This window comes from Acipenser ruthenus, chromosome 4, assembly GCF_902713425.1.
Source record: "Acipenser ruthenus chromosome 4, fAciRut3.2 maternal haplotype, whole genome shotgun sequence".
Lineage (NCBI taxonomy): Eukaryota > Metazoa > Chordata > Actinopteri > Acipenseriformes > Acipenseridae > Acipenser > Acipenser ruthenus.
Window position 1 is genome coordinate 48,296,868 of NC_081192.1, and position 18,960 is coordinate 48,315,827.

Here is an 18,960-nt window from a genome sequence, read left to right on the forward strand (position 1 = left end):
ATCATTTTCCATCTTTAATAAAGTCCTAGTACTGCAGGCGGACAATGTAGCATTTATTTTGGAATTGCAGATACTCCAGATTTTTTTTGGAAAAATTTAATTACTTTCACCAACAATAATATTAAAAAAGAAAAAAACCTTAAAATCCATATTGGTAATGTACTGTTTGGTTTCACTAACTATAAGACCAGTGAAAATAATGAGTATTACATTATAAACTTGATTATTCTAATGGCCAAGTTTCATATTCACAAGTGTAAATTCTCTAATCAGAAACCTTTCTTTTTTCTTTTTGTAAAAGAAATGGAACAGTACGTTAAGGTTATTAAGATGTCCAATAATAAAAAAAGCTTTGAAAACACTTAATGTATGTAACCTATTTAATATTTTTTTGTAATTGTATAAAGCCCCCCCGGCTTCCATTATAATATGTTCACTATTCTGTTTTTTTTTCTACTTTCTGTACATTTTCTTTGTTTATTTCAATAAAAATGCATTTTAAAAAAAAGTACTGCAGGCGGAAAAGGGGAGGGTTGGTTTCAGTTGTAAAAACACGATTGGACTCGTAGCAGGAAGTAGTGAAATGAAAATAATTTCTGTAATGGTACAGACAGATCGGCACACGGTCCGTACAGCTTTTCGTGCAATCACCAAGCCTCAGGTATACCTGCTATTTTATTTATTTATTTATTTATAATTTAATCTACAATTTTCATTAGCGTTGCAGGTTTCAAAATACAGTATGCACAGTATGTATATTAAAAGCAACTACAATGAACAAGCAGAAATAAAACACTCCCAGGGCCGTGTTATACCGAGAGAACAGATCAGACAATTTAAATAACTACTGTAAAAGTCAGGTTGTTATCGACACTCTTAAATTAATTTAATGGCAGTGAATACGTAAACAATGCTATAGTGTTTTGTGAATGACTCGGATAAATGTCATTTTGTAACCTTTTCTCCACAGCATATAGCTACACACACACAGTCAAACGTGTTGGCATCCTACATTTAATATAATTCAAGAAAACATGTCAAATACAAGCACTTAACATTAATCACTAATTAATATGACAAAGACCAACACACACCATTTTTTGTAGTTCAACACACAATTTCTTATAATTTAACAAGCAATCTTTAAAAAATAACACTTAAGCAGTGTCAAATATTTATTCATGACAAAAGTCATATATATACACACACACACACACACACACACACACATATATATATATATATATATATATATATATATATATATATATATATATATATAACAGACCAGTTACAGCTTTGTGAACAGACCACAGTATGTTTGGAGAAAAAAAAATCTTTAAAAGTAAATCTTGTACCTACAGTTAAACATGGAGGTGGTTTGATCATGATATTGGTGTGTTTTAGCAGTTCAGGGACTGGAGACATTCATGTGATTGAAGATCAAATGAATGCAACCATGTATCAGAACATTGTGCAAAGTACAAAGTACAGTGGTACCATCTGCTCATAGGCTGATTGGCAGACAGTTTATCTTCTAACACGACACTGACCAAAAGCATACAGCTAAGTCAACTCTAGAATATTTGAAGAAAGCAAAGATAAAAGTTCTGGAATGGCTTTCGCAATCACCAGATCTCAATCCAATAGAAATGCTTTGGACTGATCTGAAAAAAGCTGTAGCCAAGCATTGTGTATCCAGTCTGTCTGAGCTGAAAGCAAAATGCAAGACAGACTAGAATTCCAAATTACCATAAACATATGAAAGCCATAATAAAAGCAAAAGGAGGACAAATGACATACTAAAGCACGGGTGCCAATAATTTTGTCAAGAACGAATACTTTCAAGGAAATAAGTTAGTTTGTTTTTTGTGGTTAAAGTTTACTAAATGATTGTCCTTAATCTGTTACCTTGAATTATGGAAAATAAGTGTAGGGTGCCAATACGTTTGTCAGTGACTGTACTTTTATATATTATAACAAACTATCTTTAGGGGGCCTTGAGTAATTTGTGCATTTGTATCTTAGTTAAAGCAGCCCATTAATTAAGTACACGTTTCTTTCAGTTTCAATGTATTGTTGGCTAATTTGGTCAATAAAATGCATGTACTTGAGTATCTTACTCAAAAATGACCGCTTTGAAATGTCCAGGGGGCTGCAGATGAATGATGATCCATGTGCTCCTTTCTCGATAAATAGAGGGGTGCAGAAAGGCATTACAAGTGTATTTTGTTATCTCTCTCTTTTTGTTTTAGGATGGAAAAAGTAATAAACTGTTTTTGCAAACGACCTGATGCTGTGGCAAGACTGGTCTGCTTTCCCTGGGCTGGAGGAGGTTCCATTTATTATGCTCGTTGGGGCCAACTCTTTAACAGTTCAGTAGAAGGTACGAAAGTAGTTTATTATTAAGGAGCTCTCACTGCAGTATTTTAGACAGCTGTTCTTTAGAGATCAGTGGATGGAGGGCCCTGTTCACGAAGGTTATGAGTTATTGGGATTTATAAAATGGCATTCTGATTGGCTGCTGACATACCAAAGTATGGTTAAAACAGTACAACCAATCATTCAAACCACATTTCATTCCATGCATTAAGATCAAAGCGCATCTGGGTCAAAAAAGCAAATTCACCACCATTACAGCTGGTGGTTAGGAGCTACAGGCCACTAAGGAATCTTTTTTCATAATTATTAGTTTGCCTAACATTTAAGAAAGTAAACAGAATTGTACACATTTCAAATGTCAATCAATCAAGGGATACCGTATGAGAAAAAAAAAAATAGGTTAAGATTTTAAAGTTGTCCATTTGAGAAGTATTCATGTAAACAACAGCACAGTAATTGCAGACAGCAAATACATGAACAGTGAATTCAACAGTAATAAGTTATTCTAGCCAATTAGTAGCCCTCTACAGCCAAAGTATTGGGATTATTTTGCATTGGCGGAAGGATACATTCAATAAAAGTTCATTCAAAGTCTAAAATCTAGCATTTTTTTATTTTTGTTTTATTTTTGTAAAATAACCATTTTAAGCTATTTTATAAGTGTAAATAACCCTCTTGAAGGCGTGGGTTGCACTGACACAACCCACTTCTCATGTAGTCAAAGGCACTCACTGAGCCTTGAGACACAACACACTTGAGGCAGTAGAGCCGTGTGTCATTCCTTACATATTCAACTGATATAAAAAGTAGTGTCTCTTAATACCACTACTGTTTATCTAATTTAAATAAGTCCAAGGTTATAATAATAATAAAAAAATCTAACTGTGCATCTGAGTCTCATGTGAGTGTATATCTGGAAAGGTCCTCTTAATAATGATTTAAACAACAGCCCTCATTAGATCCTCCACCGCTTGACCACATTGTCCATTTCTATGAAAAAAATGAAGCTTGATTCTCATGAAATTTCATTTTAAATTGTTTTACACCTCAAGCAGTTCCACTGTCTGCCAGCAGATGGCAGCAACTTTAGTAATCGGCTGGAGAGTATACAATACAATCTATTGTATACTCTCCAGCCCATTGCTAAAGTAGCTGCTATTTAATAGATCCTTGAGCCTTAAATAGTCAGGCCAAATTTGCTGGAAAATATGCAAAAAAACTTTAAGGAGATATCTGCGGAGTGTATTTAAATACATTGTAGTTTATACAAATGTTAATCAAGTAAACATAATCATATCAGACAGTGTATGGGTTAATATATCAAGCATTTGTGTCAGTAAAATGTATAAAACTGTCAAACAAAAACATCACGTCACATCACATGAGACTTGTTATTGGGCCACATTTTCAAAGCCTTAAATCCAGTCTTTAATTAACTCCTGCTTTTTGTAGGAGAAGACATCTGTTAATTAAAACAAAACTAGAACCGAACAACTAAGTTATATATTTCAGGTAACTGTAGCAGCTTGTTTATGTCCACACTTTAGGCCGGGGGAGGACAGTCAGTCCTGTTCCCTACCTCAGATTTTTGTCATCTCTACCCCTTTAAGGTGGCTGTGAAGTTGGAATTTTAAATTGAAAAAAAACATTCTCAACACGATTACCACGACAACAGCACAAACAAAACAGGAGTCAAAAGCACCATGAACATCATGTTAAAAACATACACGAGTTAGATTTTTTTCACACGGATTTACTATCTGTATATATACAATACCTTATTTTTAATAATTGGTAATAAAGATGAGAATGCCCCCATCACTATGTTCTAAATTTAAACCCAGAGCCCTCTTTAAATAACGGTACTGATGAAAATGTCTTGGCTTGTTGCGCTGCTCAGTAGTTAATGAAAAGGAGGCTCAAATGCATTAATCCAGGGCATTAGCATTTTACAGATTCAAAGTTGGCAAACTTTTGAATGCCTTGGCTCACATTCTTATTCAGATCACATCTGATCTTGCTTGGGCCGGATTGGAAAGGCTTCATTAGTCTCTTTCTGATCGGGGGGACAATAGCAGACTGTGTCTAATTTCATTACATCAGCAGCCTCCTCCACAAGCTATTGTTGTCGTAGGTCAATGGGCTGCATGGGAAGAGTAGTGGATATTTAACCCTCTCTGTCTCTCACACTGTCCAAAATGTTTATTTCATATTGTTTTTTTAAGGTGCAGAATGAATCGAGTAAGCTATCATGAGAATTAATGTTGCAATCTTTTTTTAACGTTTCTCAACTCGAACAAATAACTGTCTGTTGTTGTACATATTTGAATAGACACCAAGTCCATTTTTGAGTACATCCCATTGGTGTGAAGATATTACATGTGATAGATACAAGTATTTCTTCATGTACTGCAGTTAAATGCGATGAGCAGCGAGCATGCTTTGGAACAGCTTTGAACAGTTGAGAAAGCAATTCATGTGTGTGACAATCATGCTCTACTGAAAAATCAAACACATTTGTTTCACAGTTTACTCTGTTAAACTTCCTGGAAGAGAAACCCGAGTTCAAGAGCCTTTTGCAGAAGACATCCAACAGATTGTTGATGAAGTCATTAGCGTGTTGCTGCCAAAACTCAAAGAAAAACCTTTTGTGTTTTTTGGTCACAGGTAAGGAAAGCCAGTGAAACCCAATGAAAATGTGACAATGAAAATGTTGTCCAAGTGGTTTCTCCGCTATTTTAAAATGCCTGTTTTTATGATGTTTGCAATTGTTATTTGTGCTTCATATTGCAAACACTCTAATGTTTTCATTTGTTCTGTTCACTTTTAATATAGTCTGTGTGATGGTTCTTTGACTCGAGTCCTGGCACTACTGTTGAGCTTCTTACTCACCATAGACACATGTAACAGGCTAGATTGTGTTTTTTTATTGTAATAACCGACAGCGTCTAGTGAACAGCTAGTTTGAATCTATTTTCTTTTGTATTGGTGGACATACACCAACAGGTATTGTGCTGGCTCTTAGTACATATACATAGCTATTGACTTACATAATTTTCTTTGTATATTTCAACAGTTTTGGGGCACTTACCTGCTTTGCTACTGCGGAACACTTGAAAAAAAAACATGGACTAGAGCCAGTGCATCTTTTTGTATCTGGTACTTCAGCCCCACATGTAAGTAATACAACTGCAGCTGTCTGAGTGAATTGATACGATCTTTTTACACCATCTAGTATACTTTAGGGATTCTAGTACCCATAGTCACAAAGGTTTTGAGAATCTCCAAAGAAGATGACATAATGGAAATAAAATAGTGAATGGAATTATTCTAAGATAGATACTCGAACCAAGAAGTTCAGTATTGTTCACCTCTAGATGCACTTTTGACATATTTAGCCCTTATTAATTTTCACTATTTGATAATTAGGTAAATTAACAGTTAGGGTGTGTAAACAGTAAACTGTTCATGTAATTTACTTTGTCTTGTAAGTCAAACAGCAATATAACAAAAGAACACTACAACTCCACAAACCTGCAAAGGTACATTTTATTGCAGAAGTGTCTTTTAGGGATATATTAAAAAGTGTATCATCTCAAACTATCCAGTGGTTTAGACAGCTAATACTTTCATTACTTACATTTTCCAGGAACACCGTCAATATGAGATTGAAATCGCAAGGTTTTAAATTTCATGGGAAAATACATTTCAGATAAATGAAACAATAACATTACTGTAAGTCTAGGGGGCCAGTATTTCTAAGCACACTTGGCACAGCTGTATACTAAAAATGATTGCATTGATAGTTCAGGAATTCATTTGGGGTCAGATGTTTTGTAACAAAACAAGCTGTAATAACAGCAAGAAACATTGTTTTATGTATTTCTACACCCAATTGTTCAGGAACATTCTGTGAAAGACAGGACAAGACATGCATTGACATGCGAGTACTGCTGTGCAAGGGTGTAAAAAAAAATAATCATATAAAATGTTTAATTCTACAAAAACAAAGGGAGGTGGTGGAGGGCAGAAACATAATCATAAATAAGCTGTTATGAAAAATGTATTGGGCTTGTCTTAAAGTGGTCATAGCTAACAAAATACTCTCTTAAATCTCACTTGTTGTGCTCTTCCATTCACTATATAGGACTCGAATGTGCAGTTGTGAAAAAAAAAAACATCTAGTGCTGCACTAGATAAAGTACTGCAGACTCAGCCATAGTGGAAAATCAAATGCCCCTCGGGAAGACGTCCAGGGTAACAAAAGTCTTCCCTTGGGTCAATAATTTTCCACTGTAAATATTTTCCTCTCATCCATATTTACTATATATACACATATGCTATATACATCATGTTTTTAATGTTAAAAGCTGATCACATTTTTCTAACCTGGCTTTTTGTATGTTTTAGTCAGATGACAATAGAAAAAAAAATATGTCCCCGTTTTAATAAAGTCCAGTTGTTTCTAAATATAGTTTCCATCTTTTTTATATCATTAGATATTAACAGAATAATATATGCATATATGTATATGCATGTGGAGTCTGAGAGGAAAACATTGATTGGTTGTGCTAACAGATACTTCGGGCTCACCTTTTAGGGCCCCCCTACTTATTGACCCATAATTCGAGCACCGTTTCAGGGTCAAAGCATCTTACTTGCTGCAAAGTCTGTGTGACAGGCTAGCTGCAGTGATGACGTCAGACCTGAAAGAATCATACACAGAGGCAGTAGTGATGAGTGAAACTGAGCTGCAATGGCTGCGCTCAGCACGTTCATTAAACAAAATAAAAGGTTTAAACAGAAAACAGGACACGGCACTTGAGGCCAAAATAAATAGACAAACAAAACGGATTAACACTAAACAAACTGGACGAACAGACAAACAAACACGCTGAGTCTAAACACTTATTATTTTAGTTTCTTTTACCTCCTCTCCACACCCGTTCTCCATTCACCGAACACACAACCCCCGAGTGAGTAAAACGTGCATCTATATATACTGTTGTGCCGGGATTCAATTACTAATTAATTATTCACTTGAATCCCAGCACGTGAACTAATCTGTGAAAACCCCATGCTCACATATTAAGTACTTTAAATGCACGTGAAGTGAAGTGCAATCCCAGTGTCTAAATGCAATTATACCTTTTAAATACTCGTGCTCATTACCCACATTATATCCCATGTACCAACTACAATACACCAACATTAACACACGCAACATACAACATAAAACACAAAAATACACACGGGCGGGACACATTGCCACAGTCTGTCAGTCATTAGGGGATGCAGTAGGTTGGTTCATTACAGTAAAGAAGGCCCTGAAAGGATGTGGACAGTTTCACTCGCCATTTTAAATCATGCTTTAAAATGAAAATGAATGTTTGCTAAAACTAGATATTTGAGACCTATATAGTTAATATGATAAATGTCTATTAATACATTATTTTATTCTTTCTACATTGTGTCTAATTGTATAATACATTGGTATGAGTGATGCAATAACACTGTATTGAACTTATTTGTCACTGTTAAAAAAAACAACGTGTGTAATAATGGTATGTCCCGTTGCCTTTGTTGCACAGTTTCGGTTTTAAGCTTACATTTTTACTGAAAACCGATTGGATGTCAAAAACAGTTGATAAAAAATAACGACTTGCATCCCTAGAGAATACTTTAACTAAAATCTTTTAACTTTTAACTCATGTACAAACATTTCAGACAAGAACCAATCTACGACACAGCTTAATAGTCATTCTGATTCCTTTACACTGTGACAGGATGCATTTCTTTTGGTTTTCCAATAGTCCAAGGCGCGTCAGACCTCGATGAAGAGGTCTGAGTTGTCGGATGAAGAGTTCCTCAAATGGATGACTGCAGTAGGCGGAACTCCTTCTGAAATCTTAAAGAACACAGAAGTAGTGAAGTTATTTCTTCCCGTCCTGAAAGCTGATATGCGGGTTGTAGAGAAATACAGGTAAGACTGGGGATTATGATTAACGTTGAGGCCTACAATATTTACTAAAGCTGCTGGAGACGCTGTGGTATTTCCCCTTCTTTGTATTTAATTTACCATGGGATAAGTTTAAGCAAGCATTTATAAGGAATGCAACCCCAAGCAATAGCTCCTTAACTTAAGCTGGTTTGAGGTCAAAGTGAACACAATGCACAATTAATGCAAAAGCATTATATAACTGTGTTTGTGGGGGTTCGCTTATTGTATGATTATTGTATATATACTGTATACGTGAATAAAAGATATTTCCTTTATTCCTCAGTAAAATATTATATATTTTCTTGCAAATGGGGTACACCATTTATAGTTTATAGGGACAGCTTGATTCTGTGAGGGTAAGGTACTGGTAGACCCTTTAGGCAGAAGTTACCTGTGACTTGCTTAGTAAAAAAGTACTGTTCCTGAATGTCAAGATTAAATATACAAGACAAGCAAATCATCTTTCTACTACCTGTAAGTGTATCAAATATTTTGAAGTTATTTTACACTGAAACATATATTAAAATACCCTCAAAAAGTTTCTAATAAAAATATGTATTTGTTTCAAAGCTATCCAGCACCAGAGAGCAATGTTCTTACCTGCCCTGTTACATGTTTTGATGGAAAAGAGGATACACCACATGACCTAGAAGGTAATTCACAAAAGTCAGATAAAAGTATGTTTGTAGGTCCCCCAGTGGCTCACCTTGTAAAGGCACTTGCTAGGTACAAAATGCTGGTTTACCTCAATGCACCACAGCAGCCCCTACTGCTCATGCGCCAGACAAGTCCTGGCTGGGCCTGTACACCCAGGGTTTAGTAACTTGGCTTGGGATCAGTGGGTAAAAAGAGACAGCAGGAAAAGAGTGGACCTTCAGCACTCCATAGTCACAGCAGTGAGGTAGCATTCCCATTAGGCATTTCAAGTTGGTAGAGGGGGTGATATTAATAACTAGGGCACTCTAAATTAAAAAATAAAACTACCTGGTTTGGAGCATGCTTTTAGCTTGGCTGGAGATCCTATGAACGTGCACTGATTCTATTGAAATGATATGACTATATCACCTTCTATATATATATAAATATATATATATATATATATATATATATATATATATATATATATATATATATATATATATATATATATATATATATTTAAGGTTAATAGTACAAGCACATGGACTCCTCTGGATGGAAGAGATAAATGGTTAGATATGTATATTGAAGTAGTTAAACAAGAAATAATAGTAGGACTAAAGAAAAGATGTAAACTTAATTTAACCAATATTGAAGAACAAGCTATGACTGAGTTGTTAAATGATGATGATATAATGATAAGACCAGCAGATAAAGGCTCAGGAATAGTGATAATGAACACAGATGACTATATGAAATCTGTAGAATGTGAATTAAATAATACATATACATAAGAAGTTAAAAGCAATAAGATCAATAAATCGATAAAAGAGGTTAAGGAAATTGCGGAGAGACTATACAATAAAGGCATTATATCAAAAGAATTAAAAAAATACATGCAGCCACATAATGCAAGAACAGGCCTAGCAAGAGGAAATCCTAAAATGCACAAAGAAAATCACCCTATGCGAATGATAGTCAGTACAATTGATAATCCAACACACATAATATCTGAAATAGCAGAAAAACAACTTAGGTCGCACGTTGAGAAATTACCAAGCTATGTTAAGGATACAACACAATTTTTAAAAAGACTTGAATCAATAAAACACAACCTTCCAGAGAATACAATTTTATTTTGCATGGATGTAAAATCCTTGTACCCAAGTGTCTCTCGTAAAGAAACTTTAGAAGCTTGTCAAAAAGCACTAGATAATAGACTAGATAAATCAATACCTACAGCAGAGGTACTGAACATGATCAACATAGTTTTAGAAAACAGTTATTTTACATTTGTTGATAAGAATCACAAACAAAACGATGGTACAGCAATAGGATCTAAATTAGGAATGCATTTTGCCAGTACATACATGGGGAAATGGGAAGAACAATTACTTAGAAAATCGGAAAGAGAACCTTTAGAATACATTCGGTTTGTAGATGATATTTTTGGGGTTTAGACACATGGAGAAGAATCTCTTTTCCAGTTTCATAAAATGGCAAATGAAATACACAGTAATATTAAGGTGGACCTTCGATGGACAAGGAAAGAAATAGAATTTTTAGATACCATAGTAAAACTTGAAGAAGGTTCAATTGAGACTGACCTCTTCTGTAAACCTACTGACATGCACCAGTATTTACACATGTCCTCTGCACATCCGATACACACTAAAAGGGCAATCCCAAAGGGTCTAGGAATAAGAATACGAAAAATATGCTCAAAAGAAAGTGACTATGTAAAACAAAGAAATGTATTAAAAACAAATCTTAAAAAAAGAGGATACAAAGAAAGAATTATAGAGACAGAGTTAAGAAAAGTGGATAAACTAAAAAGAGATGATCTACTAGATTATAAAAATAGAGATAAAAAGGTCAAAAGAGTCCCATTAATAATGACTTACTCTAAACTTTTGCCCAATATTTCTAAGATAGTTTGGAAACACTTGCGGATTCTACATAATTCATAAAAATTAAAAAAGTATTTCTTAAGGCCCCAGTTGTAGCATTCAAAAGAGAATTTTTTTCGGATTTTTTTAAACGTAGTGTTAGTGCTGTACAGATGTTCTATGTCGCAACCTGTTTCTCTGAGATACAAATGTACAAGCTTTACATCTTTTTTTTTTTAATGTATTCTCATTTTGTTGATCATTAATGAACATTTCTGTACTGTGGGTGTTGTCGAGTGATTGAAAACAAGACATTTTGCGTTTGAATTGAAAGTGATGGTCTCGAGGAGTCGAATGGGTCAGAGTTCAAGTATATTTTCCTCTAGAGGAATTATCACTTTTTGACGTCACTACTGTGGTATTATGCCTTTTTCTTTAGAATGGCTCAGGATGCAAATATAGCCTTCATCCAAGTGTGTGTTTGTGTGTGTGTGTGTGTGTGTGTGTGTGTGTGTGTGTGTGTGTGTGTGTGTGTGTGTGTGTGTAAAGTAGGTGATCTTCTTGCTATGTATTTATTTTTTTTACCATCTTGGGTTCTTGGCTCTTGAAATTGCACAGGAAATTATATTGAATTCAATAACTAAATATAAATCACTAAAGCAAAGTGGATCCAGGCACAACTGCTTAATATTTTTAAAGCTTAACTTAATGCTTAACAGTCTTACCATGGTTTAAAGAAATCCCAGTGACTGTATTCTGAATAAAGCTGGTGCATTTCATGTAATGGAAGAAAGTCATCACGTCAGGTATTTGGATCAGAAAACCATTCTAGCAATTCTGACCCCCTTTAAAGTGCTTGTAGCTGACAAAATAGTTCCATACATTTTCTCCACCATCATTATATAGATCTAAAATGTTTTCGGAAACATGTATTTTCATTTTAAAACTGAGTTAAAGAAATGCCTGCTTTTGGGGTCCTGTTCTTCCCCTATTCACTGATATCCTTTCAGCCAGTAACATGCCAGCTGTCTCTCTTAAAATGAAAATACATGTTTGCTATAACATGTTTCTTTTAAATGGGTACATTTTGTGGAAATATTTTGAGAACAGGTCCACATGCAATTCATTGACTTGAAAGAGAATGATATGAGAACTAAAAGTGGATGCATCTTTCTTTTTTTCACAGCATGGAAGGATCTAACCAGTGGGGAATTCACAATACAAATGCTTCCAGGAGCTCACTTTTATTTAAAGGATCCCAGCAACGAAACTATAATAATAGACAACATCACAAAACATTTAGAGACTGCTGAAATGGATTATCTAAAATGATGTTCATCTTCTCAGATTTAAATACTGGAATTCTGTTTTTCTTTTGTTTTAACTGTCAGCCATTCCATAGTGGAGACTGCAAATATGTTGATTAACCTGGTTTGATTTGATATCAGACTGTCAGCGACACAGCACTCATCCCAACATACAGTATGATTTCATTTAGGATCACATTCAAACCTGCATAACAAAAACAAAAGAAACAGTAAAATGAATTTACAAGTCAGCAATCTGTACCATAGTTACAAAGAATCTATTTTACAGTAATTTGAATATCAGCATGGACCAGTTCGTATTTATTTGGCACAGAGAAAAGAGACATTGAGGATAACTGATTGTGCAAATGTTCTCAAAAAATATCTAATGAAATTAAGTAAATTCCTATGACATAGCCTTATTAGCGCAACCAGTCACTAACCAGAACTCGTTCATAAGTAGTGTAAGAAAACACACACCACTAACGTGTAAAGATGGCAGTAAAAACAAGGTCTAGTTTATTGTAGTAATACAATACAAACAGAGCAGCGAGCTCCAGTCTCAGTAGGAAGGACACCTGATCCCCAGGCACCGGGTTGTGTCATCCTTTAAACATAAGAGTTTCATCCCTCAAGCTCAAGACATACATATGAAATACAGACAATTTCCATATATGGTTCTTAATAAGTAGTTTAATTATTTTCTACATGCGTAGCTCTCAGATTTTGAAAACCTCAATATTTGTCTCAATGCATGTCCCTAACAGATACAATCATAGCTGGATTAATTTACCGATATTTTTGTCAGTCTGTCTCTGTCTGTCTGTCTGTCTGCCTGTCTGCAAGCAGGCAAGCAGGCAGGGCAGCAATGTGGAGTAGTGGTTAGGGCTCTGGACTCTTGACCGGAGGGTCGTGGGTTCAATTCCAGGTGGGGGACACTGTTGCTGTACCCTTGAACAAGGTACTTTATATAGATTACTCCAGTAAAAACCCAACTGTTTAAATGGGTAATCGTATGTAAATATAATGTGTACAAAATTAAATAATGTGATATCTTGTAACAATTGTAAGTCGCCCTGGATAAGGGCGTCTGTTAATAAATAAATAAAAATGTATGACGTATGGCCAGTTGTACCTAATATATACCAATTGCAGATATACAGTATGATGTACCTGTGAATAAACAAAATTGCATCAGTGGAAATCACAAAAGAAAAACTGACAAATGCGACAACTTTAAAAAAAAAAGTTTTATTTATGTTTAGTACATTTCTGAAAGGTTTTAAAATGAACAGTGTGTTTGAAACAAACTCCATTGTTGAACCATGATTAGAAGAAATACCCCCAGTACTACAGGGTAGCCTACACTTGCAAATTAAACAGGTGCATTATATACTACTTCAGTGGTTATACTTTTCTTTACAGCCCGTACTTGTCAATGACCTCCTTTGCTTTAGCAATATAGGCTGCCATGGCATCATCCTTTGACATTCCTGTAAGACACAAAATACACACTGAAAAACATTAGTAAAAAAAAAAAATTTATATATATATATATATATATATATATATATATATATATATATATATATATATATATACACACACACACATACAGTAATAATTAGTTAATATTTTGTCAAAATATGTATTTAACATTTTAAAGATATGGTATTTGTGATCATGTTCTGTAATTAATATTAAGAACCATTTCAGTATAAAATGGAAATTATGAAATGTGAATTAATTACTCAGTAAATGTTAAAGGATCAATCTGTATTTCCTGTTGGGCTTGACAGGTAAACTAAAATAAGCAAACATTCTCAACATAACCACTTGGATCCATAGTAGATTTCCTGGAGGAAAACACAACTTAGCACCAATTGTTATTTCTTGGCTTTAAATGTTGTAAACATTGCAGGTGGAGATCATTTGGAGTTAAAAGACTTGTTACCATGGTGATTTTACTATTACTGCTTATGTTATGTCTTTGTTCCTTTCATTAACTATCGAACTTGAACCTCTAACCAAGTAGTGACTCATTTAATTATACCTGTTAAACCTGATGTCACATATTCTCATGTTGCCCTCTTGTCAGAAACACCATATTTCCTAGAGTAAGTAGATTACTTTTTCTTAATTTTGCTTTCCCTGGCCTTTTTATGATGTCAGTCTGAGTGGTTAATATTGCAAATGTCTGTCTTGTTAATGTGCTATCAACTCTTAATTTATAGTTACCTGCCATAGATATGGGCATTGTAGTTTAAATCTGTAAAAGCGTCTTTATATTTGTAAGTCCCAGCACCACCTAGTGCACTTCCGTGTTCTGACAGCAAATTAAAAGAAAAAAAATATCTAAGGTGACTAATCACTAGATAGTGCTGGCTCTTATGTCTATAAGGCCACTTTCTAGACAGACCTAGGCTATGTTACATACTGTATGTCAATGACAGCCAACTATAACTGAAGAGCAGCTCCTGCACTCTGATAGATATAATATAAAAGGCAAGGGGGGAAACTGAAAATGTATTTGAAGCTACTTTAAACGAGGTGTTTCAGGTGTTAGAACATGAAATGTTGTTTTTTGTGTATTTTATTTTTCTCAAGGTGGTATCAGGATAGGATTAACAACACAAATTCTCTGATCTTCCACAAGAAGGCTGTCTGGACTCTGTATTGAAATGTTTGTTAGCAGTGTTAGCCAGCAGCTGCAGACACAGAAATGTGTAACCATTTATAAATAAACTTGTGGAAGATTTAAACTCACATAAGCACACATCTGTTAGTTAAAAGTACCAAACGGTTGTGTGCCATGCATGCAGTGGCCTGAAACCTAGTCTCCTGAAACCAAGTTCCAAGCCACAAAGTGGCTTTGTGTTCCCTCAGCTTAAGTGATAAAGATTTGAAGCAAATGGAGTAATGCAACTAGAACAATATGGACTATTAGAGCAAGAAGAATTAACTAAAGACGGTAGTCTGTTTCTGGAATATAGGTAAATATGCTGTACTGTCAATAAAGTATTAGTAGTAAACTGACTAATTGTCGTATTGAGCTGATCATTCTGGGTAACCCAGCACAAAGACTCACACCATGCCACTAACACGAGTATTTTACCTTTTCTTTCGTCCCAGGCATCCCATTTAGCTTTACCCTTCATGTCTAACATTCCAGGGCGGTCTGTTAAAAGAATAAAGATCAGGGAGTCTTAAATAAAGACCATTTTAAACCAAACAGAGAGATCTCTTTATAGATAATAAAGTCCTCCACCTATATTAATGTCTCCGACAGTGGCTTGTTTGTAGAGCCCATACAGCTCCAGCAGTTCCTCATCCTCTGGCCTGGACTTCACCTTCTTCACATCCTCTGCCACCTTCTCAAATTCAGCCTGAATTAAAAAACAGCAAATATTCAAATTATAAAGGTCACTACCTAAATAATTCACAATCATCACACTTTGAAAACTTGAGAGAACATCACACTTTATTGGTGGTTCAGATTAATCTTAAACGTGTTAAAAGTGAAATATATTTAACATGCATTGCAAGTCCAATTTGTAAGTACAACAGCTTTTAACAAATTACATTTTGAGCTGCACAGACCATACAAGATTTGATAACAGTTGATACCTTTTGTAAACAAATGTGTTACCTGTACTTCCACTGGCTCTCACTAGATGGCAGCATCAGGTATTAGTGCCCCTCTATTGAACTCAGGAAAATGTCAGGGACTGCAATATTCTGAATTGCTGTCCCTCGTTGCTTCTCAAATACATTAACTGTTGTTGTTCTCGGGTACAGTATTACCAGGCCTTCTTTGAGATTCTCATTAGCAGATTTCAAGAGCCAAAATGTACCTTTTCTATTAAATTACTTTGTTTCCCAAAATTCTCTTTAACACAAGAAATCATTTTTAGTGTGACTGGTAGAAATTTTGCTTTGTAAGATCACAGACAAAGCCATTAAATGCAGCATCAGCACAGGTAACAAATTGAATTGATTATTATTAATTTAATAATAATTATAAATTATTAATTTGGCTGTTGTGTCAACATTTGTTCCAGTCCAAAGTTTGTACGATTTTTTTTTTCTAAATGTCATTAAAAAATATGTTAATGTTTCACTAAAATACACTAATCAAAATAGAGCTTTATATATTCTTTAAATATAAAAAAGGGAAAGCAAACCCTTAGTAAAAGGTACTGTATGCTTTTCAGTTGATATTTGACAAATGACTTTATTATTATTATTATTATTATTATTATTATTATTATTATTATTATTATTATTATTATTATTATTATTAGTCATGTAGCAGACGCTTTTATCCTAAGCGACTTACAGAGACTAGGGCGTGAACTATGCATCATCAACAACTGCTGCTGCAGTCACTTGCAATCGGTTTTAGGACTCATCCGAAGGAAATATTCAGTGGGAGAGAAAAAAAGGTTTGGGTAACAGACTGTTAGTCTATTTAAAGAAACAGAAAAAAAAAACCTGATATGACTTTAGTTAGAGAAATTTAACTGTTTACTAAATGCTAGCACTGCCTCTCTTTTTTCAAGCAGTGTGTAGAGTAGTATCAATAACATTAACAAACACCAGTTAGCATCAGGGTCGGGTAAAACAAACCCCTTCAATTATCTAATTTCAAATAATGTGATTAAGTTACTACAGCAGGCTATTTCCAATATTATAAGGCATGTGTTTGAAATACTTAGTAGTGATCATATGTGCATGGTTTTAATGTTTTCCTTTTGTACTAGTAACGGTGAAAAATACATATTTGTAGTTTAGCCACCAAAAAAGAAAACACCAATGTGTGTGTGTATATCTATATATATATATATATATATATATATATATATATATATATATATATATATATATATATATATAGCATATCAGCAACATCTAAAATTGCCCAATACTGGCACAGTGATGTAGCAAATTTGTCAAATTACCTCCCAGACATCACGAGATCTGATAATGAAATTGGATAGTCCAAATCTAATTAAACACACCCTCTCGTAAGTAAGTATCCTAAAACCACCATAAACACTACGACAGCAGGTAGCTGTACAAATACTTTAATATTGCTAGCAAATAGAATTTCTTGTGATAGATGTGTGCTTTGCGGTCATTTAACACGTACCGGCGATACGGCGACTACGACTAATACTTCGAGGGTCCTTTTTATGAAGTTGTTACTGCCGCATCAGTAATCCGAGTTTATGATCTTACATAAAATATCATATTATTATATGCTTTGTTTCAGACGCCAAAAGTGCATAATCAGCTAGATTAATATGATCTTTCTAGATGCTTTGCAGCCAATCAATGTTCATTGCGTTAAAAGATGGTATGCGTATTATTAAACTATATTTAAAAATAAATTACGACAAATAAAAAAAGTATATTAATTAAAAAAATAATAATAATGTTGATCCATGTAAATTAAATATTTGAATAATAAAACATGCAATCACCATGCAAATACATCATATTATAAGGATATGCATACAAATTACAATGTGCATGTTACATAAACTAAAAAAGAGCGAATGTTTCAATTAATATTTACCTGCAGAGACATTTTTTTCTGAAAACCGTTCTGGCTTTGACTGCAGCCTTCTTCAAACCTCTTCACTTACCCTTCCTTTAAATCTTTTTTTTTATTTTAATTCTGCAAGAATAGCTCGAGGCCTGATAGCGTTGCAGGTGGATGGTGATTGGTTGGATGCAGCGACCAAAGGGAGAGAGCAATGAATGTGTATGACATCACCTCGCTGAATAAGCTCTTTCATAAAGATGACAACGACGACGTGGTTTTCCGTGTGAGGTGCAGTTGTTTTATGTTCAGGAGGTTTAACCGGCCATGTACGTTTAGTCGTTTCTGCAGACATCCCTGTGTAACTGTTTTAAAGCGATGTGTTTCAGTTATCATATCACACATTTTCCCATACATACATTGGTATAATATTGGGATTTTAGGAAGTGATGTAGTTCCAACTTCCATAGTCTAATTTCACAGGTAATGAGCTTTGTTGTACGACGAGAAGTGTGTGTGTGTGTGTTTTTATTTAAAAGATTGATTTATGGTTAGTAAAAAAATAAATAAATAAAGATTGTAGTGTCACCAAGGATTTGGGATCAGTGAAGAAGTGTATATAATAACTGCATTAACACTTGATTATTTGTATTTAGTGAGGTGTCCAGGTAATCCTCGGGATTTAAATACAATCAACTGAAAGTACTGTAATGGTTTACATTTAATTGACATATTACTGATGAAATTGCAGTCAAATAAACATTCTCAAGAGTTAATGATTAAAGTATGCTATACATGTACATAAAAAAAAAAAAAAAAAGTGGATTATGGGTAAGAACTCTCTCTATCAAATGTATATCTTGATCCTGTACTTCACCTTACCGGTAATTCACCTTACTCGTATTAACCCTATATATATATATATATATATATATATATATATATATATATATATATATATATATATATATATATATATATATAGTAGCGATCTCGGTTAATGCAGGAAAGCGCATCACACAGGGCGAGGCAATCCACACACAGAGGGAGGCCGGACACAAACCTGGGTCCTCTCGCACTAAAGCATTAGCACGATATATGCTCCTTGTAAGGGAGCCATCTCTTTTGTACAGCGGTATCTGCACTGTGTGTGGACTGCCTTGCCCTGTGTGATGCGCCTGCCTCCATTAACTG

The 18,960-nt window shown here is 34.4% G+C and overlaps 2 protein-coding genes across 2 annotated transcripts; one reads left to right on the forward strand and one right to left on the reverse strand.

Moving 5' to 3' along the window:
- Window positions 1-551: 551 nt before the first annotated feature.
- olah (oleoyl-ACP hydrolase) lies at window positions 552-15,254 on the forward strand. The gene is made up of 7 exons (XM_034000032.3): window positions 552-661; window positions 2,256-2,386; window positions 4,911-5,049; window positions 5,459-5,558; window positions 8,196-8,365; window positions 8,954-9,036; window positions 12,098-15,254. The coding sequence occupies exons 2-7, from the start codon at window positions 2,257-2,259 to the stop codon at window positions 12,241-12,243; spliced, it is 768 nt and encodes a 255-aa protein (XP_033855923.3). The 5' UTR covers window positions 552-661; window position 2,256; the 3' UTR covers window positions 12,244-15,254.
- On the reverse strand, window positions 13,449-17,957 carry LOC117400294 (acyl-CoA-binding protein homolog). Its single transcript, XM_034000033.3, has 4 exons — window positions 17,800-17,957; window positions 15,487-15,604; window positions 15,334-15,396; window positions 13,449-13,711 (listed from the first exon to the last, which is right to left on the reverse strand). The coding sequence occupies exons 1-4, from the start codon at window positions 17,809-17,811 to the stop codon at window positions 13,638-13,640; spliced, it is 267 nt and encodes an 88-aa protein (XP_033855924.1). The 5' UTR covers window positions 17,812-17,957; the 3' UTR covers window positions 13,449-13,637.
- Between the last annotated feature and the right edge of the window lie 1,003 nt (window positions 17,958-18,960).

What these genes read in the sequence shown, in the direction of transcription:
- olah (XM_034000032.3), top strand. Translation starts at nt 2,257, where the DNA reads ATGGAAAAAGTAATAAACTGTTTTTGCAAACGACCTGATGCTGTGGCA. An exon ending in CTTTAACAGTTCAGTAGAAG is followed by an intron (nt 2,387 to 4,910) that starts GTACGAAAGTAG and finishes TTTGTTTCACAG; the next exon opens with TTTACTCTGTTAAACTTCCT. An exon ending in CTGGTACTTCAGCCCCACAT is followed by an intron (nt 5,559 to 8,195) that starts GTAAGTAATACA and finishes GTTTTCCAATAG; the next exon opens with TCCAAGGCGCGTCAGACCTC.
- LOC117400294 (XM_034000033.3), bottom strand. An exon ending in TGTCGGAGACATTAATATAG is followed by an intron (nt 15,397 to 15,486) that starts GTGGAGGACTTT and finishes TTCTTTTAACAG; the next exon opens with ACCGCCCTGGAATGTTAGAC. An exon ending in TGCCTGGGACGAAAGAAAAG is followed by an intron (nt 13,712 to 15,333) that starts GTAAAATACTCG and finishes TGTGTCTTACAG; the next exon opens with GAATGTCAAAGGATGATGCC.